Source organism: Danaus plexippus, chromosome 2 (genome assembly GCF_018135715.1).
Source record: "Danaus plexippus chromosome 2, MEX_DaPlex, whole genome shotgun sequence".
Lineage (NCBI taxonomy): Eukaryota > Metazoa > Arthropoda > Insecta > Lepidoptera > Nymphalidae > Danaus > Danaus plexippus.
The window spans coordinates 9,786,915-9,812,475 of NC_083537.1; the positions used below are offsets into that span (position 1 = coordinate 9,786,915).

General features: G+C 29.7%; 2 protein-coding genes across 2 annotated transcripts; both read left to right on the plus strand.

The window, feature by feature from the left end:
* Positions 1-3,129: 3,129 nt before the first annotated feature.
* Positions 3,130-4,643, plus strand: LOC116779652 (carbonyl reductase [NADPH] 1-like). The gene has a single exon (XM_032674043.2). The coding sequence runs from the start codon at positions 3,197-3,199 to the stop codon at positions 4,073-4,075; it is 879 nt and encodes a 292-aa protein (XP_032529934.2). The 5' UTR covers positions 3,130-3,196; the 3' UTR covers positions 4,076-4,643.
* A 116-nt stretch (positions 4,644-4,759) lies between these two features.
* On the plus strand, positions 4,760-5,776 carry LOC116765344 (carbonyl reductase [NADPH] 3-like). Its single transcript, XM_032654799.2, has one exon. The coding sequence runs from the start codon at positions 4,814-4,816 to the stop codon at positions 5,675-5,677; it is 864 nt and encodes a 287-aa protein (XP_032510690.2). The 5' UTR covers positions 4,760-4,813; the 3' UTR covers positions 5,678-5,776.
* The last annotated feature ends 19,785 nt before the right edge of the window (positions 5,777-25,561 follow it).

Consider the following 25,561-nt stretch of genomic DNA (forward strand, 5'->3'; position numbering starts at 1 on the left):
ACGAATACTGTTTAAACTCGGTAAAAAACCATTTTATATTTTAAAGTAATAGAAATAGATTGAAGGATAAATTAAAAAGTAGCAATTGTTAAAATTATAAAGACTAGATACAAAATCAAACACACTTAGCATCCGCCAGCAGAATGTAGACGATACATGTATGTAGCTGCGCATATCTCGCTTAATTGCATGCCTAGAGGTTTCGCTTTTCCCTTAACTACACATGCCTTCAATTGCTAATTCGATGTAGTCTTGTTTCTATTCCTTTTGGTTCGCTAACAGCGACGTGGATACTAACATTTCAAATATTTGTTTCGTAAAAATAGTAAATCAAACAATTCTATTTCATTGCTAATTAAACTTAAGAAGCTATTTATAAAAAATAATAAACGAAATGGTTAGTTTAATGAAATATTTTTAAGACGGCGGTGGTCTAGAACAGCTCAAAAGAATTTAAATCAACATTGAAATGTTATCAGTTGTTCTGAATATAGAAAGTATTTGATTTTAACTTATTCTGATATTCAGACGAAAGTTTCAAAATATAAGTTATTGTTGTTTTTATATTTCAATACGTATAATAAAACAAACACCCTCGCCGCCTCTGTCTGTCTGTCTGTCTGTTCGCGATAAACGGAAAAACTACATCACCTATTATCAAACAGTTATCACCACTCGATAGCGTGATTCTTGAGGATGGTTTTATTATATAATTTGTAAAGTTATTGTATTTGCTTGTGTGTAAATTAACGATATTCGTTGAAGATGTCGGTAAAACATGAGCCGTCTGAGAGCTTTTAACGAAAACGCTGCCTAGAGTCTTTGAGATATAACAAAATAATATATGGTGGAATTTTGTATCTTACACGGGTCTACAGAAAATTCCGCGGTGGCATATGTCTATCTATACCTTAAGGATAACATACTATATCCTATTTACAACTCTTAAAAATTGCCATTCCGAAAACATTTATTGGAAAGCTATTTACATAAATACGGTATTAAGTCTTATCAAAATAAATTACTTCGTTTTCAAGCTCTATAAATTACTTTTTGAATAATTTAAATCGGACGTACCATTAGAAAGTTATCATAATATAAGTTTAATAATTCTCAAAATTAAATAGGCTATTTTATATTTTGTGTAAAGAGCTCGTGCGGAGCCGGCGCTGGTTCCTAGTGTATTTATATACTTTAGATAATTATATTGTCGCCTGGATCATTGAGGATATATTCATTAATATATCAATAGGCAAAGTTGTCAGAAATATATAAAATGTTTAAAATATTTTCTAATGCGAGTGTTTAATAGGAAAATTTGTGTTAGAAATTGCCTTTTACAGTCATTATTCACGAGGGTTTGAGCAGTCACTTCACCCTTCTTAAGACAGAACTCTTGAATCCATAGCTTTGACTTCTTCACTCCACACTTTATGATCCTCTACGCTTCACATTGTACTAGCTATGCTACAAGAAACTGGTACTGATAAATAAAACTAATATTTATCGAATTATACTACGCGTATTTTATTATTTTAAAAAACTACATAATCCCGAAGTTTCGGTTACTTTGCAGCTACCGTGATCACGGGCAGACAAGATGTGAATATCTGTCAGTTGGTCCTTGTTATTTATCATCTACTGCCAACGATTTCTTAATTTTCTGTCGAAGTTCTACGCTGTGGTCACGGACATAGGATTTTATATTTTTAAGGAGGGGGTCCCAGGTGTTGGATAAAGTCCAGCCATCTTCTGTATTGAAATCGGGATGTTTTTTTAATTTCAATTGCCTCGCGTATTTACTTATATACAATATATATCAAGTTTTTAAAATAGAACAGAAGTAAATATCTGGTCTGGTCTGGTCTAGAAAAGTTTGGGTTTGTCTTTGAAAGACCCTTGCCTTGAAAACGGTCAAAGGAATGGTTTACAAAATACACAAAGATTTCTTACGAGAATCAATAATAATACAAGCAACTGTAAAAGTGTAACTTTATGAATATATACATTTAAGTAAATCATTATAAAAACAAAATTTTAATGCAATGTGTAATTCGTATGTTATTTCGCACGCTCGTTCGTTTTCCGGCCGCGGATGTGAATGATGACTGTCGGATGAAATTTTGATCGAATTATTTAACTTTTTACTTTGTTTGCGTAACATTGATTTAAATTTATACCATGCTTATAACGCACAAAAATCGCACGTCATAATTACCTTGCAAGTGTTGAATAGATATAATCTTATAAAGTAATTATTTTATCTTCGAAATTCTCATGATAATCATATAATTAAAAATTTATCAACACTCAGTATTTTAATTATTCTTCATTATCTTTCATTTACTTTTTATGTAGAAAATATTTCTAGCCCTATAAGTCATTTAAATATTGAAAAAAAATATATTAGGTTTATGAACAGAATCTACGATGAAATAACTTCAAATATTTATTTTAAATCGTTTGTTTACGGCTCAAAAACCCATTAATTCAAGTCACAAACCGAAAACTAACTTACTAACTAAAAAACTGAAAATAACGATAAGAACTGAAAGTCTTATCCCTGATTACTCACAACATACTTTTCATTTAAATTACAAATTGTTAAATATCGCTAGTAAAATAAATAAACGCTTTTTTTCAGATTAAAAAAGAAGAGGAGTAGATTCGTCGGACACTTTGTTTGATCGGAGAACCGCAACACAATTAAACGAACACCACAGGCTTTGAATTTATATATTTACGTGTGAATGTTTTTTTAACTTTTCATTAAGAAAGAGCTTTATTTTTCTTGATTGAAATACATTTAATTTACAAATATGTTCTGATCTGTCCGAGCGTAACTTGTAATATTTATAAATATTTCAGAAAATAAAATAATTCCTTTATTTTAATGTATTATGGTTTGTTGCTTAATAATAAAATAAACAAATGTATCAATTCCTTACCACTCACAATTTCTTCCCTTTCCATTGTATTACAAACTTAAAACACGTATGCTACTAAAAATTTAATTACACAATTTCGTGAAACTATTTTTTAATGTTATCAATTTCTATTTATCACGTTATGTATAAAAAATCAACAACTATAGTAAATCAAGTCCATTTTTATCTGGTACCCTAATTGATTAAAAGATAACAAGCATTTTGCCTCATTTAAATCAGTCATAGAATATCGTTCTAACTTAGTAAACATGTCGAAAGTGGCTGTTGTTACCGGATCCAATAAGGGACTCGGTCTAGGAATAGTAAAAGGGTTATGTAAGAGATTTGGCGGGGTCGTTTACTTGACTTCTAGGGATGAAAAAAGAGGCAGAGATGCAGTGGCTGAACTCAATAAACAAGGATTACAACCGAAATACCATCAACTGGATGTGTCTGATAAGAACAGTGTATTAAGGTTCAAAAACTACATTGAAGCTAATTACGGAGGTATCGACATATTAGTGAACAACGCAGCAGTCAGTAACAGTGATCCAACTGGGTTTTCTTCATACGAAGAAAACGAAAAACTTATCCACATCAACTTTGGAGGAATCTTAACGATGCGAGAGATAATATACCCACTTGTAAGGAGGAATGGCCGAATACTTAATATTTCTAGCAACTGTGGCCACTTATCTAATTTAAGGAATCAACAATGGAGGGAAAAGCTGTCTAAAGAAGATTTAAAACTAGAAGAAGTACAAGAATTCATTGAGTGGTACTTGGAATCGCTCAGGAACGGTTCTTTTAACACTGAAGATTTTGTTGACAACGGTACTGTGTCGGCATATAAAGTATCAAAAATTGCTCTAAATGCGGTCACTAGAATACATCAAAAGGAATTTGAGGCTAAAGATATATCTATAAATTCAGTGCATCCGGGATATATCCGCACGGGCATGACCGCTGGCTATGGATTTTTTAACATTGATGAAGCAGCTGAAACACCTTTGTATATTGTTCTTGACGCTCCGCAGTCCTTAAAGGGGGAATATATATGGTATGATAGAAGGGTTTTAGATTGGACAAATTACGAGGAAGATTATTATTTCACAATTAGGTCTTTACTCGAACAGCAGGTTCCTTGATACATTCAATGTAAGACCATATTATAAAGAAATATAATTGATTTTAATAAAAAATTAAAAATAATCCAGTCTTTTTTTTAAACATAACTATCGGCATAAATTTTTTGGATAATAATACATACTTCCGTTGGTGATCACATATCTGAATGTCTATTTCACACCAGCTTCTGTCGGAGGATTGATCACGGGAATGGTATGTAATTTTTTGACAGCATGATATTCCCTGTACCCTGGAAGAAAATATAATTAGAATATTCTCCAGACTCTAATCTTTTGACTCTCGTCGTATTGAGATATTATAAAGATGCACATAAAATAAAACCCTACTTTAGTACAAGCATCTTTTATTTTTATTTATTTATGTGGTAAAATATGTTTGACGTTAATAAATACTGCATTATTAAAACTTACGTGGTACAAGTGGTAGTAAGGTCACGTGGTAGTGTAAGAAACTAGCTATATTCTAAATAGAACATGGTCACTTTTCTATAAAATATATTTATTTATGTTATAAGTTAGAATAATATGATTTTGTTCTTGATTTGTTAATAAATAAATAAAATATTCAGTTATTTTTCTCATTAATGCGTAATTGACATTATTATACAGGTCCAGATAACATTATCTATTATACTGTTGATAATATTTATTATTATTAACAGTGTCATTAATGATAAGTTCTCTTTTTGCTGCCATTATATAACACTAGTACATTGTTTATACTTCATTAAGACAGACATGTCGAGAGTTGCTGTAGTTACTGGTTCTAATAAAGGAATTGGTTTTTCGATTGTTAAATTACTGTGTCAAAGGTTCGATGGCGTGGTTTATTTGACCTCACGAGACGTAGAAAGAGGAAAGGAAGCCGTTAAAAAACTTGAAGAATTAGGATTACACCCGAATTTTCATCAACTAGATGTGTCGGTCCGAAGTAGCGTGGAAATATTTAAGCATTATTTGGAAGAAAATTATGGAGGAATTGACATTCTCATAAATAACGCTGCTGTCGTAGATGCAGGGTTTAAAACCTGTAGCTTTGATGAAGCGAAGAGAGTTATAGATATTAATTATAGAAGTATTTTAACAATGCATGAGTTAATTTATCCAATAGTAAGAAACGGTGGAAGGATATTAAATATTTCCAGTGACTGTGGCCATCTCTCAAATATCAGGAATAAATTTTGGATCGAAAAACTGTCGAAACAGAATTTAAGTGTATCGGATGTAAATGAATTCGTGGAATGGTTTTTAGAATCAAAGAAAAACGGAACTTTCAATGTCGATGATATAGCGAACGGAGCCTCGGTCGCTGCGTATAGGGTATCCAAAGTGGCTGTTAGTGCTGTAACAATGATACATCAGAAAGAATACGACAATAAAAACATTTCGATCAACTCAATGCATCCCGGACTAGTCCGTACTGACATGACGGCTGGAGTGGGGTTCTACAATGTGGACGAGGCAGCTCAAACTCCAGTGTACATTGTTCTAGACGCACCACAGTCTCTGAAAGGTGCTTATGTTTGGTTCGACAGAAAAGTCATCGACTGGTATGATTACAACGCTGATTATTATTTTAAAATGAAAACAATTACGGGATGATTATTCTGTTTTTTTTGAAACATTGGTATCATGTTCTTCCAATTATATAAACTTTTTACTATATAATTAAATATTTTCTTTATAAATAAATAATACAAAATAAAGTTCTTATACTTCTTCTTCTACCTCCTTTTAAACTTGTTTATTTAAAGATATTCCTAATTCTATGTTAGTCGTTAGTGCAAATAAATATTTACAGATCGACAACGACCTTTGAGTAAAACACCCGTGTAATGTTAGAATTACATGGGATTAATAGATTACTTGGGCTTCTTTTTTATTCCAGCCTCTCCTTCCTCGCTTATTGTTTTATACATTTGATATAATTTTCTTACAAATATTTTCTTGTTACATTTAATTATAACACAATTATAAAAAAATTATAAGATTGAGATATGAAATATTGAAATAATAAATTGTCCCGAGCATATAATATTTAAAATATTAAAACTCGGTTATGAGAAGAGCAAATTAATTAAGGAATAAACCATTTAAAAATAATAATGGGCCTTTCATTACAAAATATTTAGGTGTTTAAACAATGGATAAAGTGAGATTGAATGACTAAAAAAATGTCCTACTTTAAATTATTATAATTGGTAATAAATACAAATAGTGCAATACAACTATACAGTTCTCATTACTCACCATTGCACCTTAATTTTAAAGGAATTAGCTTGAAGCATTAAACGAAGATACTATCTCTTCATCTATTGCTATATTTAATTTTTATAATAACACGCTAATTTATTATAAAAAATAAAAGATGAAAATTGTTTTTTTTATTGTATTATACATCCTTTTTCATTTTATGAAACACAATACACCGTTTAAGTATATAAAATAAATGAATAAAAATTGTAACGAACTTTAATAATTAATTGTGGATTCTAATAATATACTATTATAATAACACCTACATACATATATGTATGTAGGTGTCTAATTTATTGGTCTGTGTATATCTCAATGCTTGTAATTAAATTACTCTAAATTAATTAGCCCTTTTAATTAAGAAGAATAAACGAGTTAATGTATTAGTGACAATTGGTTATCGCAATTAAATTAATTAAGTTAAAATCAGGAGAGAATATTGGTTTGACATAATTGGACGGTAAAACTCTATCGACTATAATAAATTATTTTTTTAAATTTTATGACTGCTTTTATATGTGATGAGTTTGATTAATAAAAGAATACTTGGTTACTCGTGGAAATAATCAGGAACAAAGTAGAAATGGTTTCACTTATTTTTATCAAAATAAACCTTTTATTTTATATTTATCGATAGTTTATTTTTTTTTATATAAATATTATATTGTTTTTCTCTGATAAACGACTACACGATAGTAATTGATTACTAGTGTAATGGACTCACTATTAAAGGCGTAATATCGTCTTTAAACCTTTTATTTCAATTACCCAATAAATAATTTTACATCATAAGTGTAAATGATTCTTGAAAAATAAAAGGTGAATTCATCGTTGATATCCATTTGACTTGTAAACAAGAGAGTTCAATTTATTTTATGAACTAAAAAGAAAATCTTTCTTTGGATTCACGATTCCCGACTCATCAAAAAGGTATCAAGGCTTCATTTCAAATTTCAGCTGTCACAAATGGAATGAAGTATAAATCCGAGAAATACAAGTGAAGCAAAACTAAATGTATTTGGAAAGTTTCTTGTAAGTGTAGCGGAAGGTTTTGTGAATATAACAACTATCCTTATTGATGACCGATCTCTCATGAATAATGCATCCACACATATCGTCACAGAAACATTTCTACTTACAGAGTCTTGCGTGAATTACATTTAATATGTTGTAATACGAAAGTGTTCGTAAGTATTTTACTATCGGGTACTTTCATAAGTTGTTAACTTTAAAAATTATGATACCAAAATCATGGCATACTCGGAAGCGGTTGTTTTTATTATAAAGTACAATTTGCTCCAAGAGCTATCTACAACGCTCTGTTCATCGCACTTGTTGGATATATAATAACTAAGTAGGGATGATTACATCCTTTAATTGGTGTTCATGGCATCCTACACAAACACAAATGGAATTTTTTATATACGATAGTTTAAGTTCTTACTAAACTTCTGATTAAAATAATTTATTTTAACTCTTATGTTGTCAACAACAATTATCCTTTAAAAAGAATCCTTTATTCAGTTCTGACGTAAAATTTATTGAATTTTTTACATCGCTTTAAATGCTTACTATTTAATTTAGAATTAATTTGCACATATCAGCTACGGCAAATTTCATTGTAAATTTTTTATACTTATATTTTTATTTTGGCAGCCAATTTAATTAAAGCAATACAAGGAACGAAAAAACTGTAAATTATTTCAAATAATAATGCTTTTTAGTTAGCTTAAAACACTGTTTAATATTATGACTTTAATTCAGAAAACATTATTCTTGCAAAATCAGATAATTAATAGCAAAATTTTTTCGTATAACTGTCCAAGAGTTTTATTTTACAACTGTTATCAGAGAAATTATGGAAACTCCTCTAATTTTGTTAATTTAGTATACTTATGATAAAACAAGTTTTATACTGAATAGATATAAACAAGAAGGGCTGGAAAAATATATGTATCCCCCTTTTAGTATACAGCATACTCTGCACAAGTTATAGAATTAATATACATCTCTCCCTCGTGCGTAATGTGTGGGTATATTTTTCAAAATAAAATTAGGAAATACTAAAAAAATAACATCGCAATAAGTTGCCAGTGCGCTGTCATGATAACAGGCGTACATAAATCACTGTGATACGACACTACGCTAAGTCCCGATGCCTGCTGCCAACGAGTCCATAGCCGGCGAGCGCTGGACACTCGCCAGCGATGACACTTTAATTAAATCTTCCTCCCATCTGCAGGACAAAGTACTTTATAATAATTATAAGGTAATCCGTCCATGATCTCAGAATGAAATGTAGTAACACTTTCGATGGTTCAATAGCTTTTATTCCCGAATTTGTATTGTCTGGGAATTAATTTATTTCACAATGCTTATTAAAAAATGGCAGATTATATTTAGATACTCCAAATTGGTCATAATGTTTTTCATAGCTTTTTAATGTGTTTTTTATTAATTACCCGTAAGAGACATAATTTTCTTATTTACTAAATTTGTTATATTAGACACTTCAGAAAATTTTGGCATATTTTTTTAAGATTGCCTTACCACGTTATATTTAAATCTGTTGTTATCATTTGAAAATGATTTCACATGGAGTATTGTTGTATAATAATGGCATTGGTTGCAAAGCTTTTTATGAAAAGTACAAGTAAGAAGTATTCGTGGGATCACACACTTCTCTAAATATTATATATATACGAATATTTTTAATAATATACGAGTATTTTTAGGAGCTTAGAAAAATAACACGACTTAAAACTAACACTATCATATTATTCAAAAAAAAAAAATAAAATGGAATCCCATCAAGAAAGAATTAATTTCATATCTTAATTGAATAAGACAATTTTACTTGAAATAAAAAGGGGATCAAATCTTATTGCCAATAGTTTCCCTTTTCTCAAGTAAGCAAAAGCGAATGAAAATTGCATTTTTCTCAATGATGTAATCCTTTAAGCCTCACTAGATAGTTTTGTCGAAGAAAGCCTTCCAGGGCGATAAAATAAATCTAGAACGTATTTTTTAAATGCTACATTGGTGTTAGATAAGGAAAATTTTAAGAAACTATACATATTTTTAGTACTGTCTTTACATTTTATGTTCACTTTCCAATTTTCGTTATTTGAAATCTAAAAAATATAAACGTAGAAATAATATAAAACACCAAACAGGAAAGTTATATTATTTTCTTTTTTTTTTACAAAAAAGTTGGTACATAATGTAAATACATAAATGTTACTCCCGTATTTGGGAGGTTACTTAAAGTCTGCGCGATATTTCCTTAACTTCCGTTCACCTCAATCACTTTATCTAGGTTAACTTATCAAGGATACCTATTTCTTTTGGATCATTTCTAATAAACTCTAAAAAACCTTTTTAAATTCCCTCTACCTTTCAGTTTTCTATTTCTTGTCACTGCACACTCATTCTATCATTTTCATTTCTTTTGAATGCAGTCAACTCTCAATTTTTCTTGTTAGCAGCCATACACTCAGCTCTATACAGTATGTAAGAACTTTTTTCTTTCGGGTCAACTATAAGACTATTTGGGTCAACCGATGATATATTTTTTTCTCGGTCCGCCAACACTACTTGTAAGTTGACAGTCAAAAAATATAATGTTGTCCCTATCAGCCATAAACCCAAATTACTGTTGAGTAATATCCAACTCTTCTCTTTTTGCATATCACTTTTGGTTTTAATATTGGCACTAGATAGCTATTGCATTAATCAGTTCTAAAATATTCCAGGCTTCCACTTATCGGTCATAAAACAAAATATTTTTTTATTCCATTTACAGCTTTCTTTACCCTTGGTTTTGCTCATCTTTGCTCATCATCAACCTTTCAAAATACCCACTCCACATATATTTTACTTTACCACCTTCCGAGAGAATCACACCTCATATGTCTTTTATGCACTTCATAAATGTAGTGTGACTTGATAGCCGAAACGATAGCATTTGACTGTCAGGACCTTCTAGTAACTTAAATGATGAGTATTGTGCTTGGACTGCTGATATGCTATAACCACAATTTTCTAACCCTTTTTGTAAATTAATCGTAGTTCATTTTGCTCTCTCTTCTTTAATGATTCATTCCCCTCAAACAGTGCTTTCCATCTCTTGAACCTTGTTGTATTTTTCATGAGCGCTCTCTATACTTCTTTCGTTCACAGCTGGAATAACTTTTTGAAAATAGCTTATTTTCGTTTAGTTCATGCGATTTTCTTTTGATCCTTACTCTCCTTCAGCAAGAATTCACCTCATTCTAACTATCATCCACATCTCGCACTTTCAAATTATTCTATTTTTCATTATTTCTGAAAATATTTGTTCACATTTATAGTTCTCTAGCATATGCCACTTAATAGTTGGAGGCATTTGCACCTTATTTTATCTAAAGTTTACTACAAACTTTAGTTGCTACTAAGAACTTGTATTGTTACATAACCTCTTCAGAGAGTACTCAATATGTGTCATATTGTGTGCGACTCCTAGAACCGAGTATTTCCAACTGCAAGGTCAAAGGCGCTTGCTATTTGTAAATACATTAATATTGAGATATATTAAAACACATTCCTTTTCTTTTTACTCTTGGCCAAATTTTCTTTTATTTAAATTTATTGTCTGACGGTTATCGACGGGGATACTATTTGAATATCGTACACTTATGTTTCTGTTTTATTCCTTGCTGTCTTTCGTGATACATTATTAAGTATTTATAAGTAAAACCATAACCATAAGGTTTTAAAAAATAATAATATAAGTTGCGATTTCTGTATGATTACTATTACTATTACCATTGCTAGCGCCTTAACACAAGATTAATATCGTAACGTTTTAAGAATGAAATCAACTTTAATATCGTCGTTTATTCTTGCGTCACATTATACCGTAATGTATGTACGCAGCATTTAATATTTCGATCCATTGCTATCCGATAGATGAGTAATGGAATCGCTGCAATAGCAAAACCGGCACGTTCCGTATGAAATGTGTTGTCATGAAGAAACTTACAACCACAGTTAAGCATTTTATTTCATTCTTGACATAACTCTACATTAAATTTGAAAATTCAGAGAAAAGGCAAATGATTACAATTTAATAATATTTGTATACTTAAAAAATTTAAGCTGAAAAGTTGCTAATAAAGGTAAGGATGGAATTTTTCACACCGAACTCTCATGCATGCAAGAAATGATGCTGCATCATGCTGATCTGTGAAACTATTACTGTAAGGATCCTAAGAGTCAAAGTTTAAGTTGCAATAATAATCATTAATGACAACTAGACTTAAAAAAATATCAGCGAGGACTTGTTATATAAATAGGAATACAGAAAAAAATGTATTTTAAAAAATGTTTAAGGAATTAATTATTTACTAAAATCTGAGCCCCAAAAATTATGCACTTTTAATAAGCAAACATTGTTAAGTTTCATGTCATCTGATATATAGTGCAAAATTATTGATGTCGTTTCATATTTTTTTACACAACGAAATAGCTTTAGTAATAAACTATATACTTGGGGCGATATTGATTATCGTTATATAAGGAAGCATAGTAGTAGTTAGCGAGGGATTCAGTGCCCCTAATTCCTCTCCTTTCATACCTTTAATTGAAATAAGATTTGATGCGGATTCAAAATATAATTCCTATCAAGGCAATAAAATAAAATGAACAAAAATAAATAATATAACTTTTGCTATAAAACACTTTATATTACCTACATTAAGAGGAACCTGGAGGCGGAAATATAATTTCCCTTTTGAAAGTCTAATATTCGCGGTTGTAAGATAATTATAGGCACAGAAATAAGGTAAATTGAAGTGTATTCGACAGAGTAGTTGAGTCCAATAAAGCGTCATTAAACATGCGACCGATCTGACCGTGTAGCTTCTGATGACGCAGTCATCATATACAGATTTAAAATAAAATATGTTTTTTCTGTCTTTCCTATCAACTATTGATTTAACATTAAGAGATTGTAATATCCTTAATGGAACAATCTTCTGAAAGTTTAAAATGAAATACCTACTCCTCGAAAACCTTTAATTTGAATCGCTTTCATGAAGTTTATCATACTTATGTCTTTTCTTATAATTTAATTTAACCTTCTGGTTTGAGTGTATACATAAGACCTGCATATTAACTAAAAATCTAGACCAAATCAACGAAGCTGCTGTATAAACCTTAATTACAGGCCGTTTTCTAGTGTAATATTTTTTTTTTACGGGAAAGTAAAAAAAATGTCTGCATTTCAGCAAAGCTAAAGTTAGCTCAATATTACGGACCTCCGTAAAATATAAGGTTATAATGAGGTTTTAAAAGGAGTCTGTCTTAAAACGCATGAAACGTTAGTCTAATGCTGAAACGAAGTTCCTAACAGTTTTCTAAAAAGTCTTTTTACGTGCATTGTATTTACTCCATATAAGTGGTAGGTAGTTTTGTGAGTTTCATTCTGAAGTTCAATGTAAAACAACGTTATATCTAAAACATATAGCGAAAGAAGTATTAATATATAATGTTATCACATATCATGGTAGCGACATATAAATTAAGAAATCCATTGTTGTCATACGTTTAATTTTCTAAGTTCTATTTTATATAGAGATCAATTACAATTACGATACCAATATTTTTATGGAATACTTCTTAAAATACACTCTCTTAATTCTTTTTTATAATTTCTTGTTTACTGTCATAGATCTTTCTTTACAAAACCGCAAATTTGGTAAAATTAAATGTGCGTATATTATACGGAGAAATTTATATTGCACGAATATTTTCAGTTCGCGTACAAATAAAAATTAAAAACATATTGTAAGTATAACATAAATACATCAATATATGTAACGGACTTTATGAGAATGGAGTTTTGTTAATGGATTCACAATAATCTTAACGGTTCCAGTGAATTAAAATACTTTTTATAGACAAACGAATAACGTGTGTTGCATTTAATTCAGCAGTTTTTTAATACATTGATCAAATTCTATTGAATTACTGGTAATGTGCAGAATAATTTAGTGTTATGATTATGCTTCATCTGTATATTGTCTTATATAAATTAGTATAAACTTAAAAAATCATTTGTTAAACTACTATTCCCTACATTCCTTACATTACAGACTTGAACTATTGATTTTTATACACATATATATGGTTCGTAAAATAGAGTTCTCATTACTTTGATACACTATAACTAGAATTTTAATCAATTAGTGAAAAATATATTTTTGTATGTAGATGTATAAGAAGTGGTATAGGTCTATTGGAGATATATGGCTTTTAAATCGAGCTTGTTAATGTATACCCTTATACTAACTGATGTTTCTTGATCTATATCTCAATCATGAATATCAAACTAGATACAATTGATTGAAGGTTATATTGCTTTTCAATTTAGAAAATAAAATTCTTTTTAAAGAACATTTTTTTAATATCTGCAAAATAATCAAACTTACAATAATATTAATTAATTACATGACACGGGAACAACAGTATATGTGGAAACCAAACAACTAGAAAGTTGATGTCAAAGCTTTGCTCATTGCCTGGTATTGCCTTTTTCTAGTATTATACGTGGAGTATATGTTCTTTATGCCTTAAATATCAAATTGAAATTAATTTATTGAAAAAAATAGACACAAAGTCGTCTTATAATCAAATGTGTTTTACAAAAGTAGTATCAAGTAAATTAGAAACAGAAACGTTACGGTGTTTAATATCTCACAAATGTGTTTTTATTAAAAACAGATAGACCTATTTGTTTATCCTTTAGTAAAATCGATCTTTTCACCTAAATTAGTTATATTTTTGCACCTAACAAATACATGCAAGTGCTGGATTATGGTCAATTATGTTTGCCGTGTTATAATTCAGATTCGCAGTACTTCCAAGAAATCGATACAAATCCTTGTTAGGGGTAAAAACTGAACAAATGCTGTTCACATTTTAATTATTCACTTAAATGATACTCCACTTAAATGATACTCTCTAATTAAAGTATATAGAACAAAGAATTGAGCCAGAATTATTATTTTAATGAAGTAGGTCCCAGAGATGAGAAGTTAGTAAGTCTTAATGTATTGTCTCATGATTTAAAAATACAGAAATGTAAAGTCGATGCCTACACCCTTATATTTAGTTGTAGTGTTTACAATCCTGAAGGAGATCCACGCACACAACATCTTTATTTGGAGAACATCTATTTTTCTCCTCATCATACTGTTCAGTAAAATGTAGTTTTTTTCTGACATTTTTCAGAAAAGCTCTACAAACCAAATTTAGTGTTACCTCTATGATACTACTAGTAAATGATCTAGGAATTATAAATAAATTCCTTTTGTATTTGGTAGAGCCTAGCTGTGGTCAAGTAACTATAGCTCGAACATGGGCTGGTTCGACCGGGGAAGTACCACCCTTTTACAGAAAATCGACTTGAAGTAGCCCTAGAAAGAGCCGGTTGCCTTTCTTGCCATTTTCTTATTCTCACCCCTCCCTTTTCCTCAGCAATCAAGGTCGGCAACGCATCCACAACAGAGATGTTGCGGATGTCCATGGGCGACGGTGACTACTGCCCATCAAGTAGGCCGTTTGCTCGTTTGTCACCTTTGACATAAAAATAAATAAATACCAGCATGAACATGACAGACAATATATATATTTGTTCACGTTAAGGCATTCAATAAAAATAAATTAAGATATAAAAATAATTTGTAACACAAAACGTGCCTTTGCGAAATAAAAAAAACTATTTGCTTTTACAAGTTTTACCTCTTCTGTTCCTTCTTATTTCTATCATTAACTAGATCGCTGACATATCATATAGTAAGTAATAAAATCTTATAAAGCAAATGTAATAACCCATTAATACCAAAATATATATTAATAATAGAATCAAAATGTATTTGGCAAGATTTGGGCGAAAAAAAGTATTTATATTCACAATATTCTTAGCATTAAAACATCAAATCAGGATGTTATGTAACATATAATTTCATTTTTCTATAGAAATAGATTAGGTTTTCTAATCACGTAGCAAAGTCTAATAACTTAAAAATATTTTAGGTTAGCATTAATCCCAGCTAACGCTATTATCATAGTCGCATAAATCAGAGTTACAAGGCGCTACCCGGAGCCTGAACGCTGGTTACCATCGAGACCGAGCCTGACTGGCGCTGGCACACTGCCAGTTGTGACGAGTCCTTAATTAATACTGGTCGTATTTAACAGGATATAAAATGACTGGCCTTTGTTTCGTGTAACGTTTTATAAACTTTAATATTTGTGTCTTTAAACCAAGTTTTTAATCGAAAGTTTAAATTTCAAACAAACATAAAATAAACTTGGGTATAACATGTTGAAAATTTGAAATCATTGCATAGTAAAAGAAACAGTCCCCTCACGCCGTCTATTCCTATTATGCTTCGATCTTTAAAACATCGCAACAGATTAAGACACTTTTTTTATAACCAGAGTGATTCAAGAGAAAGGTCTATGTGTCTGGTGCGTTCGCCATGTGCTAGAGATAGGTTTTCTTTGATGTTTTATTAGGTTATGTTGTAATTCAACTCAACTTTTTTAATAAATGGATAATTATAATAAGATAATATAGAGGATTTACTAAAATGCTTCGTTAGTCACTATCGTCACTACATATTAAAAAACAAAGTCCTCCTCTGCTATTGTCGGTCACGATAGGGGAATAGAAAATCGGTCACGATAGAAAAATAGAAAATAAGGAGATAGACAAGGGAATAGGAGAAAAGACAAGAAATTTCGTTCGAGACAGAAACAATAACTTTTGCATTATTGAACCGAAAACCCCATCGCACCTTAATTTTACAGGTTTTTCTGTAAAAAAAACCGTAAGAAGCTGGATCGAGTTACTAGTGCTATGTTGAAATAAGATTCAGTTGCTATTATCTCATATAAAAAGAAGTTACCTGCAATCCGGTTGAAATAATATCAAAAAGATAGTTGAAAAAAGTTGTACCTGAGAAGATAGCCGCCAATTTTTAGTACTTATGTACTGCATACACTTGAATTTATTCTCAAATACGGTTATTCAATGTTTGATCAATTTATAGTCTCATCTATCTGTAGAGATATCGCTTAACGTTCGTAATTCAAGTGCATTTACATAAAATTTTATATGCGACAAATTTTTCATTCTGTTTTCCGAAGTAGGTACGATAAAATAGCTCAGTAAAATTTATCCAGCAAGTGAATCTTTGTATTGCCGTGTTTGCTCAACACGCGTCCGATAACGGACGATACATAGAATTTCTGGAGCAACGTTCTTATGATGTAAGACATAAAATATAAAATGGTACAGAATATACAATTTCCGGGGGACTGCTCTCTATTGGGTGTACATTTCAGTGCATTTTGTATCCGCCGCAGATGACCTCCGCTGGGAATGAAGTATTGAGGCTGTACGAAATATGTTTCCGTCATTTCGTTGAATAAGCTTGTTGATCGTTCTCGATAGAGAAACTTATGCATATACGTATAAACATGTAGGTGTATATATTTAAAATATTTATCTTTGTATTTCTTTTGAGCGGTGATTTAATAAGCATTCGTTGATTATTTTTTAATATGTAGGAAAGTCTTTTTGGGGTTGTAATTATACATTATTTAGTATTAAATATTATATAATTATTATTTTTCTAAATTTTAAAATAATAAAAATATTAAAAACAGCATTAGTCTCAACTTCAAGATATGTGTTGTGTCCTTGAAGTCTAGTCATTATATATATATATATATATATACACAACCAGATACAACCTCCGCAATATAACCTACTAGTTTGTTTACTCGGCGTTGGATTTTTTACTCCACATTTACTATTCGAATTTGAGTTCATGTATTAGAATAACAATGAATATAGCTGAAGACATAATAATATGAAAACAATTATTCAGCTAAGAAACAAGGCCGTGAACCCGCATAAGCTTTGTGATTTTAATAGATCTGCCAGACATCCTCACTAACAGGAATAAAATCAGTCGGAGATTTAAGGTATTAACATTATAAATAGGTAGTCGCTTAAAACTTTATTTAATCATAATTAAAATAGTAGCCATTACGAAAAATTCATCTTCTAAAAAACAGATTGTTATATTTTGCATAATAGCTCCAACCATTTACGACACAAGCGCAATCTATTTTTAAGATAAATAAAACAAATCCTCAATATCTCAGGTTTGAGAAATTGCCTTTCATCTTTGTTCGTATTATATACAAACAGTGTCATTGTTAAATGTTTTTAGATATATGTATATGTATATATATTGAGTGAAGATACATTCCTGTCATATGTTAAGATTTTCCATCGATAAGTTCACATCAAAGACAAGGTATTGATGCAACTCGATGGTGCACTCCACTGAGTTTCCTGTACACATAAGAAACACTACGTTTATTGCATACCAAATCTCGATGTGCTCCTTCCTTCATTCCTTTAAGCTTACAGAATTTTTCATACATATTTCTTTAAAGTTCTTTAAAATAGATGCATTTTAAAGTCTCTGTTGCAGTTACATTTTCCGTGAGGAGTTTTATAGAAAGAACTATTAAGATAAAAACTGCAATTTAGCGCAAGAAATGTTTAAGAGATATACATATGTGATTGATGATAACAAAATGGGTGCCGTAATTGAGATGTAGTGACTAAGCGATTCCTTTTTGTGGTGCTCTAGTATACAGTGATTTTAAATCAGGAAGCGATTATTTTTACACAGATTCTTAGATAAAAAAAAAATATCGTCGCTAGTCGGAAAATAGAATTGGGTTTTTGAAAAAAATTTTTTTTTGTCATAAATGGTAAGATCATATATAAGTTTTGTAACAAAACTATTTTTATTTTTTTTTTTCGGTATAATTAAAAAGTTATATCAAATTGAAAATAAATTTTTGAATCCAGTAACGAAAACACGCAGACAGTTCCCGAGCAAACCCGAGTGCGTGTGACGTCACAATGTAAATGTTTCCCAATTGCAGCACACAGCTGATACAGTGTTTTGACGTTTAAGCGATAATATCTCGTTATTATCGTCAATAAACCGCTAAATATATTAAAAATGTCGAACCTTAAAAGTTATCGCACTTGCTTCGTACCGTAATATACGAACACTACAAAAAAACCCCAAAAAAATATTTTGCAATATTCCTCATGATGTTAAACGTGTTATCAATGGGTCCAAGCAGAGCGACGACCTAATCTCAAAACAACATCAATTTTTTTTTGTTGTGAAGATCATTTTGATGGAAGTATTTTATAATAAAATAGCAATCAACAATTAATCCTTTATGTAAACGAATAATATTAATAAATAGAATTCAATAACAATTTTTTTTAACTTAACTCCAAATCGTAATTTTAAAAGTATTAAAAGATATTATTAGTTGTATTTAATAAAATAGATGGTTTGATATTTCAATTCACAATATTTTTTACAAACTTACCTTGATGCTTTAGCACCTCAAACTTCAGCTGAATTGAACCAAATATCTTTAAAAAAAAATCGGTTTATCATAAATATAAACACATCAGGAATATTATCGGAATTAGCTTTTATAAATCCTTTTTCACATAAGACTAATTTGAACTACGTATTATTATTAATTTTTTTACACTAAATTTCGGATATTTTCACGAGTACAAGCCGTTGACTATCTTCAAATTCTTTTAACATTGTGACGTCATAATTATGCCGACCAATCTTGGCGCGTTCTTAGCCACGTGGTTATTTTAAAAATTTTATATTTTTTTAATTATTAGTAATTAATTAATTAATTGATTTTTTTGCATCAATTATAAATATAATTTATTTTAAAGTTTTGAAATAAATAAAAAAATCGATAATTTTTTTTTTCAAAGACCCAATACCTAGTTCAACATCACACGACCAATGGAATGTGTTACTTGATGCAGCATAAGTTATTTATATTGGAACTCATAAAGAAATATTTCAGAATAAAAATAGACACTACCTAAAGAAAGTAAGTGTATGGACTTTTTAATGTTCACTTTCTTTCAGTGTAATCAAAATCATCCAAATCAAAATCTTCCAAATTTCTTTGATTGAAAGACTATCAAGAGTTGCATTAATGGTTTCAAAGAAGCTCAGTGTCTTACGCCACGGTTGTCTCTTATATTTCAATGCTAAATTGAAGGTTACGAAGTATTTCCATTTTCAGTGAGCTCTGAAAGTAATGTCGTCCGACAAGTTGAGCCAAACATAAATGCTCTCCACTATAGAGATACGATTACGAAACTGAAATTTCCATAAAAGCGATTGCATTATTTTAAATTCACTTCAAATAAAATGTACGTTCGGTTATATTTAGAAAATTTGTATTTTTAATATTAAAAAACGTCCCTGCAGCTATTATTTACGACGAAGTGAATTTAGTGCTTCAAAAGCATCTGTAAAAGTATTTTCCCAGGTGAAAAATATAGAATAACTGACGGCGAAAAGCTTATAAAATAACATACACTTGGCATTGACTAAAAAATACGAGTACAAATAAACTTTGTTTGATGTTAAAAAAAAAAGATTTGGCGATCCTGTAAAATCAATGATTTTCCATAAATTTTAAAGTAAATCTATTTAAAAGGTCACAGAATGAGGGCTTAATTAACAGGAATTCTTCATAATCCCGTGTAATTCTAATATAATTTGAGTATTTCCTTCATCTTTGTGCCGGCGCTTGAATCAAATGGAATGAAATTTTTGTGAGAGAATTTAATTACTTGTCAAGGATTAATTTTCCTCGAGATTCTCAGGTCTTTTTTCTTCGTTGTGTCTGTAGGAGGCTAGTTAATGATACTTTTTTTCTCGAAACCAAAAGGAAATCTTAGTAAGAGATACCGGTTTTAGAAACGGCAATACTTAAATTACATTATGGTGTTAAGAACACCAACAGTCTATATTCATGAATATCAATGAGTAAATGACCCCGTTTTGCTTATCGTCTTACGAATTATTTTTTTCGCATTGTGTGTATGCAATGTAGTCGTGCTGTTGTTGTTTATAAACTTTAATATATACTGATCTCGTCGAACCTACATTATTAGTTTTTTAAGAAGGTTAGAAATGACTTGAAATTCACATTACATCTGAATTTTTGCTTTAAACATCTACATGACAGAATAAATACGTTATTTGAAGACAAAAGCAACCCGACTGCACCATCGAGTTGAATTTCGAGCGATTCTTTGTCTTTGATGTGAATCAGTGACTGGGAGATCTTAACATGCATTATTGTATATTATATCTCCTATGTGTTTTTATTGGGAGATAAGAAAGCTTATTCTACGATTCTACATATATTTCTACCCTTATTACTTTTTGGATATAAGTTATAAATAACTGAAAGGATAAAATTTTTCGATTTCTATTTTGATACAGAAAAAAATAATAATAACATTATCAAAATAAGAAGAAATCTCGATTGATCGTTGATGTTATACGTATTATAATAGAAAGCAAATTGTCTGAAAAAAAAATCTCCTACGGATTTTAGGGTCAAGTTTCATTTAAAAATATATAGATATGTATTAAAATGATTATATACATGAAGAGCGAATATATTTTACCTTATATCAAAAATATATTAAATGATATATGGATTTCAAAAATATTTTCACCTACCTCTGAAATATTAAAAATTTAAGGTCATATCTTCATTAGTATTGTCGTACTTTTGTATTTCTTAAATATTAAATAAAATTATGACATAAACGACTGAAACTATATATCAATCGGAAGGAATTAAAGTCACATGTAATGGAAAATCAGGCAAACAATTGTTATAACCATAAGATATATAAAAATAAAGCTAATACTAATAAAATACATTCCAGAAAAGAAAATTTTTCTTGTTGTTTAATTTTGATGCAATATTTTTTTTTACGTCAAACAATATCGAATCTGCAAGGTATGGTTATACATTTTTTTCATGTTTCTTTTATAGCATCGTAAAAAGAACGAGTTCAAGAGATTGTGAGAAGTGTCTTATCGTGTTTAAGGCTTTCTTAGTTTGGAATGATTTGATAAAAAATTATATAATACGCAAAGTAATCTGAACATATTAATGTCATTTCAATGAATGCTCGCGGAAATCTTAGATCTCATGATTTGATCAAGCTTTATATAGATTGAAAATAAGCTACATCATACCTACTTCACACGTCGAACTCTTGAACATCTACGCATCTTATCTAATTGTATTAATAAACATGTAAGTAATCAGTAAAAAGAATAATTAAAACAATATTTACCATTTTATGAAATTATTTTACTGTTGATTAAAAAAAAAAACTTTCGTCCTTTGATAGAGCTTGCAGGATGATGTATAGTATTAAAAATAAATTACGTCAAAGACGAAAAAAATAAAATCTGGAACAAAATCCTTATCGGATTTGTAAATTTGTAAAACATTTGCTCACAAAATGTAAAAGTAACTCCAAGTAACTCATAAAACCACACCAACAATATTTCGGTGCTGTTAAAATTGTAAACCTTCGCAAGCCTCAATTAACTAGGACGAGCTCTCTCCACAGGAGCGGGAAATGGAAATTACCTTCGAGAACGTTTTCCCATCACCTTGAGAGCCTTCGAACATATTTTGTGTGAGTTCTCTTTGTGCGATAGTGCCTTAATACAGTCATTATATTTTTTATGCTTTTCCAGATACATGTTAACCTTAATCTGGTACACTAACCAACAATTTTTTTACAGTTGATAAAATCAAAGAATTTTTATAAAAGTATTTTTTTTAAGTCTATTTTTCAACAATTATGAACTTTGTTACAAAAAACATCTTAGCATATTATTACGTCTAATATATTTAACTGATTACAACGTATATTACGAGGCTGTTTATGAGATATCGTTCTGTTAAATTGACGCATTATTAATTAAGGATACGTCATCACTGGCAGTGTGCCAGTCAGCTTCCGTATCGATGGAAACCAACATTTTGACTCAAGCTGGATTATATTAGTTAGAGTTTTCCGGAATAAACCAAGAGGGAAATGAATACAAAAATCTCTTTAAACTCGTTTTTACTTAAGACAAAATAAAAAGATTCATACCAAGCCAAAATTCTTAAAAGAAAACCATTTATTTTTCTTTAGAGACATCTTACCAAAACTTTTTTAAACATAATCCAAGAATTTGATATTTTTTTTCAAAAACCTCATCGAATTATATTTCTGCAGATCTGCGAACAAGGCAGAGGGAAAAGCAACAATAAATTTGACAACGTTATTGAAAAAAAATAAATAAAAAAACTTAAACTACTTCTAAGTAAAGAAACTATTATTAGGGTATTAGGGAAAAAACCACTTCAAGAAAATGACTGTAATAACAATAATACAAGACAGTACTACTCTACTAAAAGGGATTCCGCTTATTATGGAGATGAAATGTATTATATGGTTAAGGTTAAGTAAAAAAAGGCTTTCTGATTAAGAGTTCAACATATACTCTGCAGGAACTAGATGGACTCACAATATTAGTTGAAAAAAATAATATTGTCAAAATATACAAGTTAAGATGTTTCTATAAAATTCTTGTTTTAGTTCTTTTACTTCTATAAAACTATTGTTTTAGTTATGTAACTTAATTGATATGGTATCATTTTATATATTATAAGAAATTGTTACCGCATAGGAATAAGAATAATGGAAAAAGTTATAGTCTTATTATATATAAATATTTTCTTTTAGACGCCTTATTTATTTTTATAATTCAACTTGTATTTCTTTTTGTTTCTCCTTTACTTTTAATATTCTTCTGAAAAAATCTATCTTATAAATTATTAATACATTTTATTTCATTAAATAATAAAACATAAAACAGCGTTTTTAATTTACATTATGTTTATATGAAAATCATGAATAATAAAAAATACATTTTCTGAGTAACGACGAAAGGAATTAGGTTTTTTGTGAACGAAATTTACCCAAAAGCTTAAATAAGCTTATGTCATAACATCGTAATTGAGTCCTTCGTAGTCCAGTTTAACTCCGACATACTTCCTTTATAACAAATTTTTCTGTTCGTTAAATATTCTTATTTCAATTTGTATTTAATAAAATTTTATTACTATGTTTATATTAGTAAAAGTAAATCTATATTCGTGTTACAATAATGAGCTAACATTTTTTTTTTTGGTTTTTGATGAAGCATAATTAACTTTAACATTAAAATGAGGTCGCACTGTCTAATCTAATAAACTGTATACAAATATGAGTTTGACTGTTTTGAGTTAAAGAGTTTTTATTGTAACAGCAAAGACACGAGCATTACATATTTTCCACTAAGAATAAACCTATTTTAAAGACTTCTTAAGTCGAGTTCTTTTTAAAATACACGACACAACTCATCGGGCATCAAATCCGATTCTGTCATGTTAAAAATTTTCACCCAAAGAATATACAGACCGCGTTCAAGCTTTCTTTGCTTTATACGACATTAAAGAAAAAGTTAGTAATGGTTTAGAGCATACAAAATATTTTCGATAAAATAAATTTATATCAGACCAAACTGAATTATAGTAATACACATGACCCCACAATTTATCTGTTTTATTTTCTAGTGAGGAAGAATAAAATTAATTAAAAAAAAACAACCAGTCTCATGTAACCAATCGTTTCATACAATATAGCCTATATATTTTATTCAAATTCGTGTGTGCGGTATGCGACGTACCGGAGTTTTAAAGAAATCGAGAAAACTCACCTAGGTGCACACGTGTGTATGTAGCTACTTTAAGGATGTTTTGTTTTAAAATATATATTTATAATTATTTTAACTAATGAGAGTTTAGATTTTGTTTTCCTATTAAGTATCGAGAATGTTTAAGTATTTTTTTCTTACAATTTACTTCAACATTGATATGACATTTTAGACGCAATATGGCCGCACATGCTATCACTTAACTTTACAAAATGCCACACTTAAATAAAAACGCCGAAAGAAGAAACTAAAACAATAATTTAATTTTTTTCTGGAATATAAAATCATATTAAGTTTTTGTTTTAATTATTTTAATGTTACTACATTAAATGATTAATATTTTTTGAAATAGCTAAAACGCAGCAGTCCTTGTCTGCAGCGCATACAAAATGTACTAAACTGTGCACAAGGTTTAAACACTTCGATCTAAACAGCCTTGAATCCTAGAATTTACCTAAGTTATATTTTAACTCCTACGCCTCTGGTATTAAGGATCTTGCACCAGAAGCTTTTCTTCTCATCCTTTATTCAACGCAGCGCTGAGCAAACTCGGCAATGCAAAGATTCACTTACTTGATATTTTCACTTCACTATTTTTGTTACACTTGGATAAATAAAATTAAACATTTTCTTTTTAATTGATTCTATACTAGAGTCTGTCTTAAATTACAACTTGATGGCGTGGTTATATGTTCTCTGACACAACAATACAAAATATTTTTTCAATAACGAAATCTGATTTTATATTCCATTGTCTACAAATATCATACGACTACGTAATGAGAACAAAGTTTACCAAGACGAGTGAGACTTCTTATAAAACGTCATTTTGAAAGTCACTTTCATATGTTGCCGACAATAGCACAGCTGAATTTGGAATTGTCACTGATCGAATGATTTAACTAGATTCTAGTGTCCGTTTGATTTATGTTGAATCGGATCTCGTGCTGTCAATTTAATTATTCACTATTATCTCATTAACACGGAGAACGAGATAAATTTACGATAATGAAACTCGTTGGAAATGATTGCACACTGAATAAAACACCCTTCTGTATATATTTCATTATTACAAATATCTGTTTAATCAAATATTGCCCGAACAATTACTGACAGAAAATATAAAAATTTGTTATCATAAATCTTTTAAAATTCATTATATGGAACTGATTATAACTCAACGTATAAACTTTAATCCCCTACTTACTTATTTCACATCTCTCAGTCTCCCTTAACCCAAGTCGGAAAACGCTCGTGAAAATTGCATTTCTCTAAATGCTGTTATTCTTTAAGCCTTAGTCGTTCGTTTTGTAGAATAAAAGTTTTAAAAGTAGCGAGAAAATGATTTTTACTTTATAAGAATTAAATTACTTTTATTCATTTCAGGTTTCATATTCAGCCCGACGGTGTGTTTGTAGATTTTAATAAAAAATCCATACATGTGTTCTTAATATGTGCA